The sequence below is a fragment of the Fopius arisanus genome, unplaced genomic scaffold, assembly GCF_000806365.1.
Source record: "Fopius arisanus strain USDA-PBARC FA_bdor unplaced genomic scaffold, ASM80636v1 scaffold00003, whole genome shotgun sequence".
NCBI lineage: Eukaryota > Metazoa > Arthropoda > Insecta > Hymenoptera > Braconidae > Fopius > Fopius arisanus.
In genome coordinates, this window is record NW_011887742.1 from 1,098,563 (window position 1) to 1,121,465 (window position 22,903).

The 22,903-nt window shown below is 38.9% G+C and overlaps 2 protein-coding genes and 1 long non-coding RNA gene across 6 annotated transcripts in view; 1 reads left to right on the forward strand and 2 right to left on the reverse strand.

The window, feature by feature from the left end:
* Window positions 1-7,395, reverse strand: part of LOC105268971 (uncharacterized) — a 21,309-nt gene extending 13,914 nt beyond the window's left edge. Inside the window, exon 1 of the long non-coding RNA XR_892392.1 lies at window positions 6,849-7,395. This is a non-coding gene — a long non-coding RNA (uncharacterized lncRNA). The remainder of the gene's footprint in view (window positions 1-6,848) is intronic.
* The window catches only part of LOC105268976 (cordon-bleu protein-like 1), a 42,355-nt gene extending 21,096 nt beyond the window's left edge, over window positions 1-21,259 (forward strand). For 3 of the 4 annotated variants that reach the window (XM_011308939.1, XM_011308922.1, XM_011308930.1), the window contains exons 2-9: window positions 7,638-7,781; window positions 9,557-9,701; window positions 10,279-10,365; window positions 10,690-10,816; window positions 13,736-14,377; window positions 14,466-14,807; window positions 16,022-16,912; window positions 17,671-21,259. In XM_011308939.1, the coding sequence (XP_011307241.1) occupies window positions 7,663-7,781; window positions 9,557-9,701; window positions 10,279-10,365; window positions 10,690-10,816; window positions 13,736-14,377; window positions 14,466-14,807; window positions 16,022-16,912; window positions 17,671-19,667 (4,350 nt within the window). In that variant the 5' untranslated portion in view covers window positions 7,638-7,662 and the 3' untranslated portion in view covers window positions 19,668-21,259. The remainder of the gene's footprint in view (window positions 1-7,637; window positions 7,782-9,556; window positions 9,702-10,278; window positions 10,366-10,689; window positions 10,817-13,735; window positions 14,378-14,465; window positions 14,808-16,021; window positions 16,913-17,670) is intronic. The other variant, XM_011308948.1, reaches the window with a different exon arrangement.
* Window positions 20,867-22,872, reverse strand: Xxylt (Xyloside xylosyltransferase). Its single transcript, XM_011308902.1, has 2 exons — window positions 21,790-22,872; window positions 20,867-21,732 (listed from the first exon to the last, which is right to left on the reverse strand). Exons 1-2 carry the CDS (start codon window positions 22,675-22,677, stop codon window positions 21,526-21,528), a joined length of 1,095 nt encoding a protein of 364 aa, XP_011307204.1. The 5' UTR covers window positions 22,678-22,872; the 3' UTR covers window positions 20,867-21,525.
* Window positions 22,873-22,903: the final 31 nt, after the last annotated feature.

The window sequence follows — 22,903 nt, forward strand, 5'->3', positions numbered from 1 at the left end:
GGTATAGTTCATAAAAAAACAAATGAAGATGTAAAATGAGTATGGTACAAACATGTACTAATAATTTCAAATTCATTCATGTAATATTATTTTTTTTATGGCTTTTAAAATTTTGAAAGGGGGTGAACTATACAAAGGGGGGTTAGTATTGAAAATAAAAAAGTTGTACATACCAGTACTATCGAGGTACAACTGATTGCCACGTTTATTTTTATTTTTTCTTGAACTCCGATTCTGCACAATTTTGCCCCCCTGCTTCAGGGCTAAAGTAAGAGGGTACAAAAAAAAGTGCACAGGGTACATTCAAGTACTCAATGAGTACAATCCAAACCAACAAAAAAAAGTTAGATTTTTCAAACTTCGATGCCAACTTCACATAGCTGGTTCTACCTACTTACCTGGATAAGTCACTTTCCTCCCACAAGACTCAGCGATCGGGCCCCCGAGTCGATATGCTGGATCATTTTTTATTTTCAATTTTCTGACGAACTTTTTTTATGAAAATTTATTAATTACTACAATTACAGTATCAGAATCCGTCGTTGAGGTATTTATGGTCAGGCAATGTCCCGCAAATGAAATGTAAGATATAATCTCGTGGTTGAGAGTCGTGTCAAAAAAGAGAATACGTAAATGGCATCGATTATAGCCTCTTATCTCCACAATGTTAAAAGACACCGCGAAAATAGCAATTGCCGATTTTCCTGCGACAATTATTCACCGATAATTGAGACACATGGGAACAAACATTTCATACACGGATTTGTCATGAATTTTGTTGAATTTTTACGTTCGAGAAAATTTTACTACCAATTTTTATCGATTTTCTGCATTTGCGAACGATCGATAAGATAAAAGGAAAAATAAGTCATTCTGGTATTCAATTAATATCTTTTTTAACTCAGCCTTTATGAGCGTATACAAAACTACTTTACCCGTAAACTTTGGGTTCGCGTCCTTGAAGAAAAGGAAAAACACAGTATTGACTATCTGCTATTCATGCAAAAAAATTATCATGTCAAGTGGTGCTCTTCAGATTTTTTAAAGAAGAAAAACCTGAAGAACATGATCAACGTTTTTCAATAGTTTTTCTATTCACCTCGCGGATCATGCAAAAAGAAGTGATGATTCCGAGTGTATTTTCCATACGTTAACGTCAACTTACAACGCTTGAATGATAATCAACAGGTGTCGTCACTTGTCATACTAATTTTACATCTTGCACTCGTGGGTGGAGTAATCGATGATTTCTCATGCGTTGTTAAAAATCCGGAGGATACCACTGGGATTATTTTTTATTATTATTACAAAATATTGTCTGTTTTCAAGCTTCCCATTTTTTTTATTCTCCCATAATACGACTGCCTGATTTACGATTTTCAGGGGATAAAACTTATTAAACTTTTTTTTCAAAATGAAAATTTTCCATCAACCAATCGTTTTAGTCTCGCATACATTCACTACGCGGTAAAAAGAAGGAAAATTCATAAAAAAAAAAGACTGAATATTTATAAAAGGGGGAAATATTTTACCTCCGTGCTTTGAGCCGTGAAAAGTCTCTCAAATAGCGAATGAATTTCTATCGTCCATAAACACCTCCCTGAATGGCAATGAAACTAGGAAAAAGTGGAATTAGAAATGCAAGAGGAAATTATTTTCTCGGCTCATCGATCAATTGATCTAATTGCCCACCGATTAGTATTTGAAACGTACAGTCGGTGGGGTACTTTAACGTGCTACAATTACCAAGTCACTTGATTATGGATGAACGCTCGAGCTCGCGGTGCAATTAACAAACTGGGAAATGGAAAAAAAAAAAAAATCTTCTACACCCGATTAACACTTGAAACTTTTACTCGAGTACTCGAGTACATGGAGACATTTTGTTGCAATACATGAGTGACTTCATCGGGTATTGTATCGTTTACCTAGCCGATCACGATCGCGCACACGGTGAGCTCTTGTCGCAGGCTTTAATGAATAATACAGATATGTTAAATGTGTTAATGTACTACTTGTGTCGATTCAATACGAGTCGGCATTTTCTCGGTGAAATATTGAGCAATGTCGAGGTATTTAGAGCTATTACAGTGATAACAGCGTAAAAAAAAAATTCACAGCAAAATTCATTGATCAATTCTTCAATTAATTAGTGCAAAGCACCGATAAATTCACCCGAAAGTCACCGCGTCCCGGCAATTCATAATTCACTTCACAAGGCGATAAAAACATTGATGAATAATTTTCAATCTCAATCACAAAAATATTCATCTTCAAATAGTCATTAAGACAGAATCCTAGAATGATGGGAGTACCTGAAAATAAATCATTATTATCTGCGTGTCTAGTGAATTTATTCATCAAAGATGTCTTCGGTAATTAATTAGGCAATTAAACCGAAAATATTACCGGAGGCATTGGTGTTTTATTTTTATTCGCACGGGTAACGCACCGGGAGACATTTCAAGTCCATTGAGACATCTCCAACGGTGGAGAAAGGAATGAAACAGGGAGTAAAAAACTTTAAAAGTGGGTTAATCACAGAGAACACTTTTAAGTAGGCTTCCGCATGATGTGTGTACAACTGCACTGAGTTTTAGAAACAGAGAAAACGTGATCAACTTGGATTAATGTTAATCATACACATGGAGCTGATAGTATACCTGTTACCAGCACTGGAGATTAAAATTATTCTTTTAATTTCTGAAGCTTCAGATCAAGCCCTTCAATGATGGGGATTATTTCCTCTAGCCTCATAAAATTGTACAAGATTGATGCATTATCGGTAGCAAACGCCATTAATTACTATTAATTGCCATTATTTGCCATTAATTGCCAGAAAAAAAAAACTCAATCGACAGGTGAATTATTTCACCAAGTGATTCAATTGCCGTAATTTTCAGTGGGTTAAGTAACTCGGAAAGAATGTCATTTTCTTCGGAGCGACCTATCAAACCGGAGTGACATAATCTGTGTATTGAATAATGTCCTAATGAATTCCCCCAATAAATTTCTCTCGCCCTGTTTCTTCCTCGATAAAATCTGACGTAACGAAATACCTGGAATCGACCAGAATTTAAAACAGTATCTGGACAATGAATTGATAGTCAACGTGATTGGAAAATTGTAGCTGGAGAAAACTACTGGTTACTGCTAATATGTTGAGTATTGAACAAGACCTGTATCAATGCCAGCTTTCACGGCCAATTTTTCTTTACCCACACTCTGGGACCACTGCGGATGTTCTCCACTTTTCCCAGAGACAATTGTTGTCGTTTAGTTGCCAATTCATCCCACAACGTCACTTTCCACTTTTTCTTTCGATCAATTTCACCACATCGAGATCATCGGCTCGCACATCAAATTACCATTCTAAATTCACTTTATTCCCAAAATCTATCATAAAAAAATTTTGTGATGATTGTTTGATATTTTCCTATCGAGTCCATACTTTTCGGCACAAAAAAATTCTTCAAATTTACGGGATAATTGATGATTTTATTGTGCGCAATTAATATATTGTGGTAAATAAGTAGCAAACGTGTACAATAGCATTCCACGGATGGAATTCAGGTCGAGAGATGATAAAACTTGTGATAATATGACTCATTGTATTTTCTCTGGGGTATAGGGAATGAAAATAATCTTCAATTCGATATCATAACGACAATGACAAATGGATTAAGAGATTAAGTTCAAGGAATTTAATTTGAGTCTCGCGATAATACTCTTCGTGATGCTATCCCTTTTTTATTTTTTTGTTTGTTGGACTGCTGGGGGAATAGAAAGAATGGATGAGAAGGAACACATGCACGACCTTCCTAAATTGTAAATGTAAATTCCACTACATACGGAAGAATTACCGTTATATTACTCCAGCTGAGACCCCACTACTTTATTACAACTTGCGTGAACCAGTGGTCGTGACAGAATGGAAATCCTCTCTTATCAAATTTACCTTCGGCTGCATCTCTCTTATCACTTTTATTACCCTTTTCCCATTATTTTATAACAATGATACTGAGAAAAAAGATTCTCCCCTCGAAATCCTTATACGTGAATACTTCTGTGAAATTCTCTTTGCTCTAATTATCGCAATTTCGATTTCTGTAAATTTCTTTTCATCTCGTCCAGCCTTGTTGGCCTGGCAAATATTTCCACATGAATTTTTTATTGATCCCTTCATCAATCTCGCAGATTTATTTTTATTTTTACGATGTTTTAGGGTGACCACAGAGTTGCTATTTTTAGCTCGGGTGGAAAAAAAAATCTTCAGAGCAAATGCGGTAGTGAAGGTTGCGATTGATTTTCTTGTGAATTTTTCCCCGCGCATTGGAATGATTCTTAAAACGTAATTTTTTCCGAGATTAAAATGATTAATTACTCGGCGACGACCTTCCCGAGTTGTTGCGTTCTTCAATGTAAACTTAACATCCAACAAGTTGCAGCCATCAGACCAAGCCTGTGATTAGAGGTAGCCGATGATCTCGAGTCTCTCCTCGTCTCCATCCCACTCATTATAACCAGTACCTCCCCTTTTTTCCCCCTCGTTTTAAGACTGAAATTGTTGGTGGGTTACGCGTACTTGAAATGTCCAGGGAGAGGTAGGGTAAATTAGTCTACCGATCAATCCTCTTTTTCCACTGGAGCAAAAATAATAGGATCCGTTTTATCCCGGAAGTGGCATTTCGCCACAGCCCAGCCCTCGGGAAAGTACTTGAAATAACATTTGACTTTTTGCTAACCGCGTGGGGGAAAAATTCAGAGCAAAAAGACCTGTGGGGGGAGGGGGGGGGGGTACTTGCAATTTATTCACCATATGGAACGTTTACGAGGGAATGGGGCAGTCAGCTGCAGGGTCGCTCGACGTTGCGTCAATTTCATGGCCATTTGTAGCATATATGAACAGACATTATCAATTATTCATTATCTCTCGACTGTCGTTAGAGGTTTTACGACAATGTCAAGTGGTCACGTATTCTTTGGAGGGCTTGGAATACTTTCAGGGATTTTTATTTCCTTCGAATTATTCGGGTTTAACAAGCTACTTCCAACGACTTGACAATCATCTCTGAATGACCAATTACAATCAAGGATTTTTATCGTTTTAATTAAAACGATAATTCAATGTGGAACGCTGAAAACTTCAATCTGTTCGCGAATTCTGGATTATATCGCGTGATTTCGTACTTCAATGGTACCGAGAAATAATTGTTTGGATATCTGGTTAAAATATCATGATATTTAATGGGATATTTGCATTTTAACTTTGATGTCTTCATTTGCAAATTCAAGGGATTTGCATTTAAATCCGAATGATTTAGAATTCAGATGAAGCATTTTGTTGAGACAATTATCCACTTTATTGTTCATTATGACTCTTTCAGCAGGCCACGCATTAGCAAATTACCGCTCTCATTGTTCCAGAAAGAATTTTAACGTTCAGTTTTTCTCATCTCCTTAAATTTATTATTCACCATTTAACTGCTCGCCATTTCGAAAGACCGAGTATTCATTGAAGTTTTCCATCAACATTTTTATGGAACACTCCCATTATAACCAGATTACTATGACATTCCGCGTAAATGCGGGGAGAAAGAAAAATTTCACAAAAAATACCATTAAAATGACGCTAAAATTACTGCTGGACACGTGAAGCGGATTTATCATACCACTCGTTAGTCCACCGCAATTCATAAATATTACCCCATGAAAATTGCATTCCCACCCCTTGAAATTTATAGAATTAAGAAGTATCTATTTTTGTCGTACACTCTTTCCTGAATTTATGTAAAAATCATTAAAATTAAAATCTCGTTTCCCAATTACGTGAATTGTCAGCCAATATTTTTCCATTTTTTCCTCCGCACAGTTTCTATTTTTTTCATTATTTTATAATAAAAAAAAGTGAATGGAACTTGGAAAATTTGTTGGGCACGTAATATGTAAATTATATCGTGCAGAATATCGCGTAATTAAATGACATAACGGTTAATCCGGGGACGAATCTTTGGGGCATGTACTCGGTATTGCCTTTCTCATGATGTATTTAAGATGCGACCGGGGGAAGATTTACGTAACGGGAGGTCTTTGTTCCTCCTCCCGCACCTCCAGGTCCTCTCCACGCATACGTGTCTATAGATAAAGACGTTAAGATTTTCGCACGATTTCCTATCCCCGACTTTCGCACAATCATTTCGGTACCGAGATATTGTTCGTTGCCCGATTCCCCCATTGATTTTTAAGGGAAAAATTTCCACGAATGTCTGACCCGATATTTCTTATCAGCTTTGATAATAGGTAATGACAGGTAATGGGACGATAATGATCGACATGGTAAAATAGTTAGATCCAGATTTTTAACGATAAAAAATTGACACCCACGGATTCAACAATTTTACAGACAAAAAATTTCTATCAATTGACATTCAGTCTCATGAATTTATTTAACGCGAAAATTGATTTTCTGAGAATACTAGAATTTTTCCAGACAATTTGTCTCTGATGATATTTGAGAGAGACGAATAGTTTTATATTCTGAAAGTCTAGGATTTCAGGGGAAAGAGTTGATGGAAGTCACGCTTCGACAATTCCTCCACAGCTTTTGCGCTCGGTTAAATCGCCTTTGGTTTCTCTCGCCCTTTTATCCAACTTTTTTGTCCCCACGATCTTCCCGCAAAATGTTGCTTTTCGGTCGTCTGTTTTATTTTTCAACGTGCAATTTATTTTTATATCTGCAATTTTTTTATTCGTACCTCATGGATCTATCGGAGGGGGTAATGAGGGTAATACTTGTGGTTAGTATCGGTGGATTAATATGAAGCAATGAAAAACTCGAAATAATCGACCTTCGCTCATCACCGAGGCGGACTTCCGTTCGCATTGCCTACTCCTTACTTTGTTGTACACTTGGAAAACTACACGAGAAGTTTCTTCACACGCGATTCCAACTCGATGATGATTATGTACGTTTCCACTAGATGATCACTGAAAAAACCATTTTTATTTTCAGTCATTTAATTCTCCAGAAATTCACTAAGCCATACGCCATTGTGACGAAAAATAATCGACACCGGAATTTTCAAAGCGATTCTCCTAAATACAAATATCTGCTTTCCATCCTTTTCGTCTGTACGCAATCTTTATTTGAATTACTCTTATCTACGCCTCAGAACTTTAGATAAGTACCAGTTACGAACAATAGATTAAATGCTCTTCCTTGGAAAGTCTCAATTTTTCGTTGCCCCATCAGGAATTTCGTGCCGATCACGCCTCATTTGTATTCAACACTCACTCACTCCGTGATTTAATTATGTAATAATAGCACTCCAATATGATAACTCAATGGCGAACGCACGACGAAAAGAGGGTCACGGTTGACTGTTATAAATGCAATGTTTCTCGTGGGGACTATTGAATTTGTCAAATCACGATTGTGACACGATTAATCGATCGGGTCTGCTGTCCCCTCGAATCGATCTAATGACATCGATTTGTTTCTCATGTGCGTCATGATAATTATCATACTTTATTACCGATTTTGTCGGAAATTTATAACCGCGATGTTACTTCACTCTGATTTAATCGTCAATTGTGTTGTCATGATTATTTAAATAGTATTTATCGTTAATTTCCAGGAGTAGAGAGGAGAAGAGTACCACGATGGTACTTACTGTAACTGAAGATACACCAGCAGACATGCTCACTGGAAGCATGGAGCTACTGGTCCAATTACCGAGGGACCATCATGTTCACTCGCAGAGAGTCACGGTCGAACGAAGGTAAATCATCATCAAGGAAACATTCATTAAACATCGTGGGGGTTTTTTATTTCTACCAATGATTGATCATCGCGATTAGTTTTTCTGTTTTCATTTGAATTCGATGCACTTTGGAGTCGATTTTTTCGATTTTTTCGAATTTTTCACCAGTCAGTGATCGATTCACTTGTGCAAGTAGGGAAATTATGAGGCCACGCGGTTATGTAAAAATTTTGTAATCGTCCGCAAATATTTTCACATATTGATACTTCGGGGAATTGTTACGCCCAGCCATGTTTTCAACTGAAATAAATTGGATCGTAATGATATTTTTAATTATTCCTCATTATTTTTCTTAATGCGGTTTTATTTCATTAATTTAATTTATTCTTCTCTTTTTTATTTTTTATAGATATTATTATTATATAAATAAGACGATATCAGAAATAAATTTTTAAGGGGAGAGGGGGAGGGGGATAATTTTTAATATGAAGTCATGATCGGAGTAGGTACTGGAATAAATAAAAATCTAAAATGACTTTCGGTAGCCGCAAGTCTTGATCATCCCTTCGCAATATGTAATGTGGCACGCACATTAGATTCATTGCGCAATCAGAGTAAAACTCACTCCCTGGGTCCACGGTTTTACCAGCATCCGAGTTTTATTTGCCTTTAAAATTCCCACCGATCACCCGTCGAGTCATTTATGCGCGTGTATTACACATGATAATACATGTTTTCTGTACCATCACCATGCATGCACTTTCAATTCGATCGAGCCAGCTGTCAAGAGGTAGCATGGAATCGAGGGAATTCCAATTCAATTCGCCAATTAAATTTCTCAACGTAACAAGTGCTCTATTTTCTCATTTTTTTTTGCATATCGATCATTTTCACTTTTTTTTTCCTCACCTGGAGAAATTGGAATAATTTCATCCATCGGCCTTAATCTATTCGTGAAGATTACCTTTTGCAATTCTCGGTGGTATTTCTTCCTCTCATTTTGAAGAAAAAAAATGCATCAAAAGCTCGAAGATCTCTGCACTCCATTTATAATTTATAATTTATTTATATTCTTAAGAGGTGTTGTTCCAATGTCAATGCGATATTATTTATGAGACGTGAGGCAGTTACAACTAGATGATGTTCCTCTCCACAAGTGATGAAAAAAAGATGAAAAAAAAATACATTGCGCGAGGAACCGTGACTACACCGTGTACACCTCTCAGGATATTTCGATCATTCGATATCTAGTCATGCGTACCATCTGGGGCTTCCCGTGCCCTTTTTATTTTTATTGTCCAGAAAAAAATGCACTAACAATGGGTGTGAAGCGAGGAGTTCATTCAAATAAACTCTTTCCTCGCGAAATTTCTATTTTTCTCATTGAAAATGCAAGGAGCAGTTGAACTCTAGCCATCAATGCACACAGTGCAAAAACTTTCAATTTTCACAAACAATTTTACATTGAAAAATGGGAGAGAAAAAATTGTCGAAGCAGGCCGATTTATGTTAGAAAAAAAAAATAAATAAAACCTGAATCTCAGTGAATTTTTGCCTCGAAATTACCCTGCAAATAGATGAATGACTTTCTCCGATGATAATTTCTCACTCAAGGACACCTGCCTCGGAGACCTGGATATTATTATCCATTCATTATTCATGCACGTAAATAATGAAATTATTTTGAAAAGTCGACGGTAAATCTGAGGAATGCAGAATATCAAAAAAAAACTCACTCGCGAGTACTTTAATCATTCCACTCAAGGTCAGGAATTTTTTTTTTTGTATTCCAGTACTGCAATGATGGATCTGCTGGTGCAAATAGCAACGGCCCACAAATTGGCAGCCTCGAGTTACACCCTGCAAGCTATAGGAGAACGTGGACTTGTTCTGCCCCATCAGCCAAACACTCCCATTGGAGCATTGGATGCTCTTCAGGTATTTTTCATCAGTTGTACATCATTTTTTACCCCTCTCCTCTCCATCGACCACTGATTTTTCCCCAGTGGCGGATAGAAATCGCTTGTTACGTCACAAAGGTGTCGATTAATTTTTATTTATTTTAACTCGTTTCCGTTTTCGCCCCAGTGTTAGACCGGATGTGAGAGAGAGAGAGAGAGAAGAAAATTAATGAATACATTTTTTTTTTAATTTAATTTATTTATTAAGATAAGGCTAAATGTTTCCGGTTTCATTCAAGCCCCTTCGCATTTTCGGGGTCCATACTTTCGTCCACACCTAGAAAACTTAATTTTATCTTAATTAATAACTTACTTAATTTTATTAAAATATAATAATTGTCAATGTATTCTTGTGATTTTTCTCGCTCTCTCCTTTCCGCTTTACTTCTTCCTTATGATTTCTATTTTAACAATATTTTATTAATTTTATGAAACGTAGAGAAATTTTCTTGTAAAAATTTTCACGCACTCAACTTATCCTCATGAATTTACTTAACATCTCTCATCTCCTGTTCTCCATTTATCGGTCTATAATGTTTTGTTATTTTTTCAAGGTTAAATTGCTACCGAAACAGGGTACATTTGTTCCACGGAAAGCCAAACAGCCGAATCAACCGTTTGAAACGACTTTCAGATTGCAGGTGTGTGCCAAATCACCGATATTATTCATTCGACAGAATCAATTGAAATTATCAGTGAAGAGAAGCTTTCTGATAAATTTATGGGATTTTTCTTGAGTATCTGCCACGAGAGCAATTTTATTTGTAGAATTTCATTCAATTTTTCTTTCTTCAAAATTTCAAGTTCTTTTACTTTTTTATCAAATTTTTTTAACGCCGACGCAGTATCTGAATATTTGAGAAATTCTTCGGGATTCGTTTTTGTTGTGAATTGCAAGTGAAAACCGACGAATATTTTATTTTCATTTGAGAGCACGTGTGAAAAGTCGTAAAATTAAATTACAGGTGCATTTGCCGAGAAATCAGTTGTACGTGTCGCGAGTGAGTCCCAAGATGAATCTGAGGGAAATTCTTGAGGAGGTGTGCAGAGAGAAAAATCTGGACAGAAACAAATATGAGCTTCGACATCCAGGTAAGGCACAATGATCTCTAACGGAAGCGTGATGAAATCAGATGAATTATTGAATAAAATCATAAGAAAAAATTGATCCGAGTTTCTGGTGTTCATGCGCATCTGGACGAATAAAATTCGGGAAAGTGCGCTTTTGGGGGCTCGAAAGAGCCCAGGGAAGTTGGTCACTTGTGTCGTAATTTAGCCTCCAGCTGCCAAGCAATGCGAGACGTTTGTACCAATGCATCGGGGATACTCACTTGGACGTATCCACGAGAAAAAAAATCTCTGTTGCAACACTGCACTTCCACTGTAAGCTAATTAAAGGCCTCTCAATCGTGTGATCTCGTGTGAAACTAAATTATTCCGGGTGTTTAGGGATATTGCATCGATTCTTCCTCAATTTTCACGAAATCCCAGATGAAATCAACGATAACACATCTCCATTTTATCCCAACTTAATTTAAACCCAATTTATTCACCCTCTTAATTCATCTTAATTCATCTTAAATCATCTTAATTAATTCTTCCCCTATTTTCAAAAAATAGAGCAATATTAGAGGCGCCCGCGGGAGGCATGCGTTATATTAAGAATCATTTTTATTATCTGTAATCATATATTCGGTATCCTTCGACCAAAAAGATTAATCTCTTGGAGCAATCCTAACAAGTGACATATCGACTTCATGTTTCATGACATTCAAATAGTCGTAACTTGGATTTGCATAGAGATAAATGGATGAAATTTGAACCATTGGAAAACTTTGTGAGCTTTGAAGAGATATGGGCTATACGTGATTTATATATAATAAAGGGAGGCTTGGTGACTGAAGGTATTAAGTAACTGGGATGGACAACGATTTTTTTAATCAGAGAGAATAATTTTTTGGAGAAAAATTGATTTGATTTTCTATTAGAAATTTCTCCATGTCGTGATATTATCGTAAAATATTCAACAGGGGTGGGCAATCTAGTCAAATAGTCTCGCATGACAAATTATTCTCATTCAAGATCTAATTATCATCAACAATTTGTCGCTGGAGATAATGAATACCGCCACGAATCCAATTTGACGGTGAAAATTGAATAAAACGAGATGAAATGAATGAGCTAGTCTATCCATTTCAATTCTGTCACTCCAATAAATTCCAGTTAATTTCCATACCATCAACGCTGATAATCGTAATTACATATTGCCTGATTTCTCCCAGAGGGAGGGAAAAAATGTTTTTAATCATGAATAAATTATCTATAATCAACAAGTTCTCAAAAAATGATGAAAAAAAAAGTGGAATGACTCAATGATTGCCGTGAATTTACTGGAGACAACCTGAAATTCTTTGATAGGTCCTGGTGTCGGTGGAGATTATCGGAAAATTGTGTGAATGTCAAGTACTTCTTGCGGTTGGCGCAACTGGGGGGTGGGGAATGCCGGTGGTAATAAAAATATAAAGGAAAGATTATTGGAAATAATTTTTCGCGTCCTCGGAGTCCGATGGTGGACTGTGAAACGCAGGATGGAATGAGGAGAACCGGTATGCGGTCAATCTCGAAAGATTCTCTGGTACTTGCGGCTGTTGCCAGTTGCCGCGCGTGCGTCCGTACGGATGCCCGTACACCACGGATTTTCTCTCCCCCATTTTTAATTTTTTTAAATAAATTTTCCATCACTCATAATTCATCATTATCAGGCTGAATTGATTCAAACGGATTTATTATTTTTTCATTAACTGGGTGAGTAAAAAAATCAACCTTGAACAGTCGTTTGAGAGACAGTGCGTGAAGTTGATTTGATTTACGGGGAAATTTTTGTCAATTGCGGAAATCATTCGCCGTTGGAGTGTTTCATATTTGATCGCTTGCAATTACGTGAGATTTATGCAATCAGGGGAATTGCCACCTGGCAGTGGCAACCAGTGGAATTGCGAAACCTGCACTCTTCATTCAATCTTGGAAGTTGTGAGTTGTTTTTCTTTTTTCACGTCTTATTGTCCGTAATTATCTTGTTATGGGAGCGATTTTACTCCCGGTGGGACATTACTGCCGGTTGTAGTGGGTCATAATGCGGGGGAGGGGATGAATTTGGGGGGGTAATTGTTTTTTCTGCAATTTCCGGCGGATTTTGATGTCCAGGAATTTTTGTTTGCGAGGGAATTATTCAATTGCGAAGTGGTAAATTGCAGCTGAATTTTTCAGTTCCGTTAAATATTTATTTCTTTCGAAATAACATAGAAATGGATTTAATAAACAAGTGAATGAATAAGCAAATAATATAAGAATTGGAGGACGAGGTTAATTACATAAATGCAAAACGTCCAGAGTAGAAAGTTGGCTATGCAATAGTAATCTTTAACTGTTTTCCATCTAATTAAATCTTCTCACATAATCGCATCAATATAAAATTATTCCCATAATAATGATGACTGTCACCTCAGTTATCACCTGTTGGTCGTTTATTTTTCAGGTGCGAATGGCACGCGAAAATGTGCCGATAGTCATTAAATTCTAGCGACACGTCCGGAGACGCATCATTTTACGGCGATTTCTATTTTCTCCTAACGATTAGTTCCGCATTTTATTTATTTTTTCTTCTCCACCAGTGGATAGGCGCAATAATAACAATAATAATAATAATAATAATAATAATAATAATAATAGTTTCACCTGTTTCGCATGGTCATTCGGCAAAACGGTTGTTTAACGTTCATCACATGTGTGACAGGGGTTATTACCGATTCGAAGGCTTTCAGGCTGTCTTCCCCCTCGTCTGGAGTTCGTGAGGCTTCGGAAGCCCCTCCATACGGCAAATCTCATTTGTTTGATGCTGCAGACGGCACCTTTCCTCCTAGAGGAAGTGTCCAAATATTTCGTAAATTTCGTCTCCCTATTCTGATGAGAATTTTTCTGAGTGATTGAAGAAATTCATTGGAATAATTTCAGGAAATCATCAGGAGGTACTGGACCTATCCCTGTCACTACAAGATTATCACCTCCAGGAGGTAACATTGTATGCAAAACAGGGGCAGATCCTGGGGTCTGCGTTGAGCTCGCAGGATATAATGGCACTTCAGCGACAAGAGGACAGACGCCGTCAGCAGGCAAAGAGTGTCTTTGGATTTATGTTCAGAAAATCAAAGGAGTCATCTGTGAGTACAGATAGTCTTGGTGGGAGGTCTGTATCACCAGCCCACAGTGATGAGACTGCGAGGTCTGTCAGCCCATTGGCACCACCAACCAGACCTCAACGTAAACGACGACCCGCCCCCAATCCACCAGTTAAAACCACAATGCAGAATAACAATAATGACCATCCCAAAGATGGAAACAAAGAGAAACTCGTTATTAGTCACAGTCGTAACAGCAGTGACAGCTCTGGTTATCATGAGGCATCTGTACTCAGTGATAATCCGGATTCTGCGGCGAGAATGCCGGAGACACTGCCAAGGCGAAGCAAACCACCTGGTAAATTTGAAATACGTAAACTCGCACACACGTCTCAGGCAAGCAAGAGTCTCAGCAATCTTGCTCTGACCTCAGCATCTTTGAGTCACGCAACTAGCAATACATCACTCAGCTCAACTGGTGAGTTATTTTATTTATTTAGGGTATTTTTCCTTTGGCTTTAGCTTCAATGGATTCAAGATCTGGACCAGAAATCATTATCTTTCAGGTGTACGGAAGAAGCGAGCGGCTCCACCACCTCCTCTCAATCGTCCCCTGTCCTCTGCGATCTCAACTCAAGCACTGGAACGCATTGTTGACTCTGAAGAGTCTTTAACGTCAGACATGGGTATATCAAAACCTTCATCAGATATCGAGACGAGTTCAAAGGCAAATTCAGATATAGCCGTTGGCAGTCGCACACCTGGCGATTTCTACCACAAGCCCGAAACCCACAGTGCGAAAGTCACGCCTGAGGACGAGGAGAAGACGTGCCAAGTGTCTGATAGTAGAAAGTCCCGCATTTCCGATCCGCTGCACAATGTAGAATCTGCTAGAATAGCCAAAAGAGGTAAGCTAGTTCGTTGTTCTAGTAGTTTTTCGCATGGGGGTCTCTATAGACCTCAGAGGGGGTATGGAATGCCACCACTAGTGGGTGAAACGATTTTCCAACTGCAATCCAATAAAAATCCCGAAAACCTCATGAATTTACCACGTGATTCTAACGACCTTCGGAAAAATCGAGTATTAAAAACTTTTAGCCTGAGAATTTCCGAAAAAAATCAGGTCTTCCAGTCTCTAGACCTGGGAATTCCCAGGGGAATTCCAGTCGAAAAATCTGGAAAGAAAAGCCGAGAAACCCGGATGTTTCCTAAAATTTTTAGTTCCAGGTGTACAATTAATCATTTGTGGAAACCTTTTAATCGAAAGTCTGAGAAAAAAATACTGTCGTCACCAATTTTATCGGGAAATCCAGGGAAGAGCGTTCGCGAAACTCGGGATTTAACTGATAATGCTATTGATAAAGAAAATTCTGGAATAATTCGACGAATTGTTAGCTGGAATCTACCGGAAGTCGATGATCCCCGGGAGGGAATTGTGTTGCGAAAGGGCCGATCGAATTCTAACAGCTTCTGCGAGAGGAAGAGCCCGCGGGGGGAGGCAACGAGGCTGAGTGTGAGGATGGGGGCCCTCAGGACGACACACTGTCATGAGCAGCCGATTCCTTCGACTCAGCTGCTCGAGCCTGCGAACACGTCGCCCCCTCCTCTCAGCAAACTCCAGATTTTCGCTATTTCAAAAAAACCGGTGGATATACAGGTACCTGCCCTCGATTCCCTCCCCAGTGATATCAATGAATTGCCGGAGCTGCCAATTCTTGGACAGGGAGAATTCAAAGGTGGTGGGACCCGGGGGGAGAAAAGGGTGAGTATTTTGGAGCCTCCACCACCGGGTTTGGTGAGTCGAAAGGAATCAATGGAGAACTGGGGAAAATTTCTCAGTCAATTAAATGAAATTCTCGAGAGTAGAACTGGGGAGTTCGTTTGAGACAAGTTGTGGTAGAAAATTTTAATCTAGTGATTAGTTAAAGCTTATTCAGCTGAAAAGTAGTGAATTGAGATGAGCTAAAAAATAGAAAAGGTCCATCGTTTCACCCACGCTTCCACACCCCCAGGCCCATTTAAAAAATTCAATTATCACATCGGCCAGAGCTTGAACCCGCACGTGCACCCACCCAGCCTGTAATGACCCCACGGTGATGGTATCATTTTTTCTCTTGTACAGTTGATGAGTCACGACCCATTCCCAAACCTCGTAAAGTGCCTCCAAAAGTACCAGAGCGTAGAGTTAATCCTGTCGAGTCATCAGTATCAACCGACAAAGTAGATAGTTCCCCAGAGCGTACGCCCACTGGAGCAGTTAATCCCGAAGTTGATACAATCGAAGAGCAAATAAACCCAGCCATACTGACAAACGCAAGAGAGAAAATTCTTCAAAAGAGTGAAGATGTCAGTCAAGAATCACAAATTGATGGTTGCAGTCCCGACTCATCGTCGAGAGTAGACGATCAGCCGGTTCCAGAGGAAAATACCCAGGAAGACCTTCTGGAGGAAATTTATAAGGCAGAAGTGGAAAACGAGACGGCCCTCAGGGTTTTAGACGATTCACTGAGAGGAGAACTGGATACTGACCCTGAAGACTCAGATGGCAACAGCTCTTCGGCTTCAGGGAGATCCTGCACAGTGATATCTACGATTCCCAAGTGCTGTCACCTGACATCTCCAGAGATATCTCCGAAAATAGAGGATGCAGTGGAGAAAATACTGGAGAATAATCAGATCCTTGCCACAGCTGACGACAAACTGGTGGAGAAAGTCGAGAGGAAAACTAATAAGTCCAGGGTATTCAGGAGTCAGTCCTCCTTTGGTGATTTTAATGTTACGAGGGGACTCGAGAGGAACTCAAGACCCACCAATTCACATCCAGATAATTTCAATTGTGCATTCAATCCGAATTTCACTGGGGGAATTCTCAATGGGAGCGATGAGGAAAATGGAAAATCCAGGGAAGATGGAAAAATTCTGAAGAATCAAACACACGAGCTGGAGTATCCGGCGTTTATAACACATGGCACTAATCTCGCAGGACAGCACTCCCTGGGGCTGGGAAAACCAGGTGCATGCCAAATCCAATTACTAACAATTCTTTACTCATTTTTGTGTGAATTTTTTCATCACTGAGTTCTCATCACTGTTTTATTGCACTTGTGAGTCATTGAGAGTGAGTGTTCTTGAGAATGCAGTCATTTAGATATTTTTAAGAATCCAATTACTTTAAGAATTTCTCCTTTTTGTAAAAATAATTTTATTATGTTCATCATTATTTTGGAATATTCGGCTTCGGTAATGAATTTATCAATCTGAAGAATTTAACGGTCAAGCGACATGACGAAACACTTGTGAAAATTCCGTTTCCAATTCCTCTGAATGACAATCGTCATCCGATTGAATGTAATTGGGGTCATTTTTTAATTTGAAATTGGAACGTTCTCATTTTCGGTGCCAGGCATTCTCACTCTTCACCTCGGCTTTTACGAGACCGTTTTATCATAAAAACATTAATGGACTTTCTAACAAAAAGTCATAATCTTTCATAAGTCTAGTTTCGAAAAATTAGAAAATACCTAAGTACTTGGAAGTCAATAATTTTCAGTTCAGTAGTGAATAATTAAAGTGAGATGAGTTGAATTTTTTCATTATTATTAAAGATCAATGGATCTCATAAATTATTCATGTTCGGCGGAGACATCAAAGGACCTTTTTTTGCTAGTGATTTAATCAGCAGCAAAGAAAGTCCCCTTCGGCTAGGATTTCCCCTATATCCAAGCAAGAAAATTTCGATTAATGGAATTTCCGGATTTTCTCATTTTTCAGATAAAGACGAGACGCTTTCAGACACAGATATTCTTCTGCAGCGAGTCTCTACCACTCTGTCCTCCGTATTGCCATCCCCTCAGGATGTTCCCTCCACACCGAACCCCGCAGAGGGTGGAAAAACCTCCCCTTCTCCCAGATCCTCTCCAAATCCGATCTCCCATCACGACACATCGGACTACGTTTCAGCCTCCGGAGAAGATCTCGTGGGAACCGACTGGGAGTACCAACTGCCAGATCCCCCCTCAGCCTTCCGAGACTCTTCATCCCCAGAGCCCGGTGGTTACGACACCATAACCCTGGGTTCTGTGGAGGCCTTCAAGGACCCCATAGCCATCGTCGAATCCTCGACTACTCCAGAAGACATTCCCCCAGTCCCCGCCAAGGCCAAACCTACCTCTCCCCCTCCAAAACCTACTCAAATTCCTCAGGAAATTCACCAGGGTGAAATATCCCAGGACCTCAAGAAAGACATAATTTCAGAGCTGTCAACAAAGATAGAGAATGGCCTGATGCCCCTGAAGATTCCAGAGGAATCGAAGAAAACTTTTAACAAATCGAGCCCTCGTCTAGCCCCAGTGGACAACACTCTCTCCAACTTCACGATAACGACGTACTCCAATCAGAAAAGCCCCAACATCTACGAGGAGACAGATTCTTCTGAAAACGTCTTTCCAAATCCCTCTGACGAGAGAATTGTCAAGACCTTTGCCACTCTCTCTCGAAACCGCTCACTCTACCCCAAAGAACCTCTCCCCCTGCCTTCCAAAGAACCCAAGTCCAGATCCATCGAGATGAGAGGCATCACCAGGGCTCAGAGTGTTGAGGAGATTGACTCGCCGGATAGTGAAAGCAAATCGAAACCCCTGAAGCCTGTGGAGAGGTTCAATATGGCTCTCAGGCACCAGAGCGATCAGAAATCGTCAGCTGTTCATAGATCCAAGAGCTACATCGTCCTCTCGAACACTTCCAAGTACAGGGAAGTCCAGAAACCAACACCTGACGCTGAAAAAATGTTCAAGTCCACCAGTTACACGAATTTGAATCAGGAAGATGAGCTGCAATCTGTCCAGGTGCTCAAGAGCATTCTACCACAGCTAGAGTCCACTCTACCAGGAAAATCTGGGGTATCAGAACAGAAAGAGGAACCCAAACGCTGCAAATGGGCACCACCTGCCATCTCCTTGGGGAGCTGGTCTGAACGTCCCTCCATCAATGTCCAGATCAAACACGACACCGATTACAAATTTAATCACAATAAATCGAAAGGAACAACTGTCGTCAGTCTCAACTCCAGTAATGATGTTGTCAATTACGAGAGACCAGCCAAGACTTTACCAAAGAAATCGTTTGCTTATGATCAGCCCAGGAATGATAATCTCAACTTCACGAATAACGAAGTGGAGATACACTCGATCAATGAGAAACAGGAGGTGAAGAACCTCCAGGAGAAGTTGTCAAATAATCTGGAACAATCGAGAAATTTTTCCAATGGGAAAATCGAGGAAAATGGAGCGCCTGATGAAGATATTAAGATCGATACGAGACCAGTGAATTTCAGGAAATTGACTCAGGCTTTTGGTCAAGTGAATCTGAGGAGCCGATCCAAGTTCAGTCCCCAGAATCGTCATTCTGATTATTTCGATTCTCGTCAGGAGGTCAAGCAAGAGCCAGTGAAGAGTGATTGGCCCAAGGTGAAACGATATACTTCTATTGTGGGAATCAATCCTCAGGGGAATGGACTCAAGAGCGATGTTCTGAGGATTAATCCTGGTAAGAGTGGCCCTGCGCCGGTTGTCAAGGGTTTCAAGGAATTGGGGAATAATTTTACTGTGCCTCCACCACCTACGATGCCAGTTATAACTGGTGTTACGCTGAAGAGCTCGAAACCCAGACCTGTGTCAACTCCTCTTTATCAGGATCCCAGGGATCAGCTCCTCGAGTCCATCAGGAACTTCGGGAGGGAGAAACTCAGGAGTGTCAGTAGTGTCTCTTAAAGAGACTCTTCTGTGTGAATAAAAAGGTTTTTATTGGTTGAAGATGTTTTATTCTCGAAGATTTTTAGGAGTTGATCTGGGAGAATTTCGTTTCCACATTTTTTTTGGAAGTTCATTTTTGGGAATAATCCGTTTGGGATTCCCCGGCTATCTGTTCAAAATTTGTTAAATTCATTCGTTTTTTTTTCGTAGAGGTACAAATATAGAAGAAAATCGGAGACAAAAATATCGTAAATATGATTTTCAGGAATTTGTTTCAATGTCTAATTCGTATATTATTAATATTATTGATTGATGGAAAAACTTGGTTTTGAGGCTTCTACCAACAGATATTTCGAGACGATGTGAGATTGACGATTGAAAGTTGTAGGATTCGAAAGCTACGGAGGTTTTTCTGTGAAAAATATCTCCACGTTTTTTCCTACTTCAATAATCGACAAGAACTGATGACAAGTTGTTCTGCTGTCCTCAACAGCTCTGCAGTTTTCTAATTCAATATTCTTCAATCTAGCAGTATCTCTCTTTTATCTGTGACTACGATACTAAATCCAGCTTCCACATTTTTCTCCATCAAAATTCTGCGATTTGCGTTAATTATTCGAGTATCTGAGATGTAAATAATTATTTTGTTACGAGAATGCATGAAGATATTTCGGTGCTACGGAAAAATCAATTAATACCATATGGAAATAATTATCAAATCCACATTTCTTATTTTCGCCTGCAAAAATTGATTTCTTTTGTTCGTTAAACTAATGAAATTAATTAACGAAACAAATCAATACAACAGGACAACGAAATAATCTGAGAATGAAGTTTCTGTGGATTTATAATTATTCCATTTTGAATCCACGATAATTTGACGTTGACATTATGTTAGTTCTTTGTGTAAAAAATAATTGTTTTATTTTATGTCCTTAGTTATCCAGTATTCCTTATTGCTCATGTGCAGACTAACGCTTACCCCCAATTTCATTGGTTTTTATTCAATGTAAATCCGTTTGATCCTTTGGTTACAGTTATTTACGTTACATTATGCCAAAGTTGGTGGGAACGGATAGAATCGAGTAATGAATTAACCATTGATGAGAAAATCGTGCAGAACGGGACCAAAGGTTTATTATTAATGATTGAATTATTTTTTATCGATTACGTTATATAACTTAAAAAAATGAAGGGGAGTTTTTACAGTAGAATAGTTTTTTTTTGAGAAGTGAAGTTGTCCCTTGTAAAAATGCTGGTCAGTCGAGTGATAAACAAAACTAAAGATGTAGTAAAATTATGGAAATCGAGAAGTTAATTGGATGTTATCGAGTTAATGGAATTGAGGAATTGCTCAAGTGTGGTGTTGTTAGAGTTCAGGCATTATATTTTCGATTGTTAATTCGATCAATCCAGGGGATTTTTCACATCCCACACCTTGAGCCAATTCGAGGAATGTACATAAATTTATTTTAAGGCCATTGTTAGTACCAATGTTCATTGAGGAATTTAATGCTTTCGATGGTATTTCTATCGAGGAGGGATCAATCGATGTATAAAATTTATGTATTTATTTGTCCCAATGTGTATTAAAATTATTCGATAATCAATTGTCTTTCATTTTATTTATTAAACAGGTTTCAACAGTAGAAATTTATCGAGATTTTGAAGCACCGTATTAACTTATCAATGGCAACGAGTTAGCACTCACGTGAGACCTACGTGAATATTAAAATTCATGTACAATAAATTAGTGGAGAATTATCAACTGCAATTCTTCTAAATATTAAATTATGAATTTTCACTCCTAATCTTAAATAACGTTTATTGCCGTTGAAGATCACAGTTGGAGGGAGAGAATTGTTTTCTTTGATTGTTATATCTCTGGGATAGGCGTGTTGCAGTTGCCATGCCAGAGTTTCGTCGTCGAGTTGCATCTCGAATATTTATCAAATACATCAGCGTATCCACTATCTCTCCACCACGTGCATAACTGTCGGTTCCATCCGCAATCAATAGGATGGATTAATTCAGAACGCTCCATACCCAGGAGAGTATAAAAATCTTGATCTCCCAGATGGCCCTGCAATATCCATATTATTATATAAAATAAATTTTTATTTTTTAACAAAATACTTACCTTAAAGCTATACTTCTCAGTCATATGCTGCACCATGTCCTCACTGACAATTTGATCGTACTCGAGTGAGTTCCTGAGCCTCTCCAAATGAAAGAGAACGACTCCACTATTAAATCCAGGATATCCCCCCTTGGAATGTGCCTCCCCGAACAAAGTCTCAGGATTTTTACTCCTGTACATATAGAGAACGTGCCGATAAACCGGAGTGAGTTCAGGGGTGAGGCCAAAGAGTGCAGTCTCTCCAAAATTATCAAACTCTTCGAAAAGTATTTTTATATCTTCCCTGAGTTTTGTATCAACATCTAGCATAACAGCGAATTTCTGTTGGGGAGAGGCGATCCTGTGGAGCCCAAGGGATAGAAAAAACAGAGCATCGGAGTAATATGTTCCTGGTTTACTGCTGAACCTGGGGGACATCACCTCGACGATATCGCCCAACTGCTGGGCCAGCTTGTGAACATCATAATACTCAACGTTTATCGATTTATTCAGTTTCAACGAGTTCAACCTGACAACTGCATCAGCAATCACCTGACTCTGATTATCACTAATAACGTGAAATGTCAGATTGATAGTTGAGTGCCTCATCAGGGACTCGGTGAAAACCCTGAATTTTCTTCTCATAGGAGAATTGGTGGTGACTTTGGTGAAGATGCTCCAGACGTTGTAATAACTGTCAGCTGTCTCCGGGGACTTGAGGGGCTGTGGTGATGCCCATGAAGCCTCTGGGATTATTCTCCTCAGGTTGGAGGACTGGTTATCCTCCAAGGGAACATTGTGAGTCACCAGGTGGCTCGTCCAGGTGACATTTGTCTGCAGACAGTACAGGACTAGTATCAAAAGCCCAAGGGCTGTCACTTTCACCAGGATGTTGCGTGACAAACGCATTTAACTACCTCATCATCACAATCACGCACTTCAGGACTTATCACTGCATTATTATTGATTTATTATCACTGCTGGAGTGGCCTCCGGACCCCACGTTATTATTGATTGTATCAGACTTATTGATATCAGTGTTATCAGTCTTCAGCAATTTTCATCGGTTACAATCACAACTTGACGCCATTTTTAATAACTCAAGTACAATATATAAATATAAAAGGGATCGCTC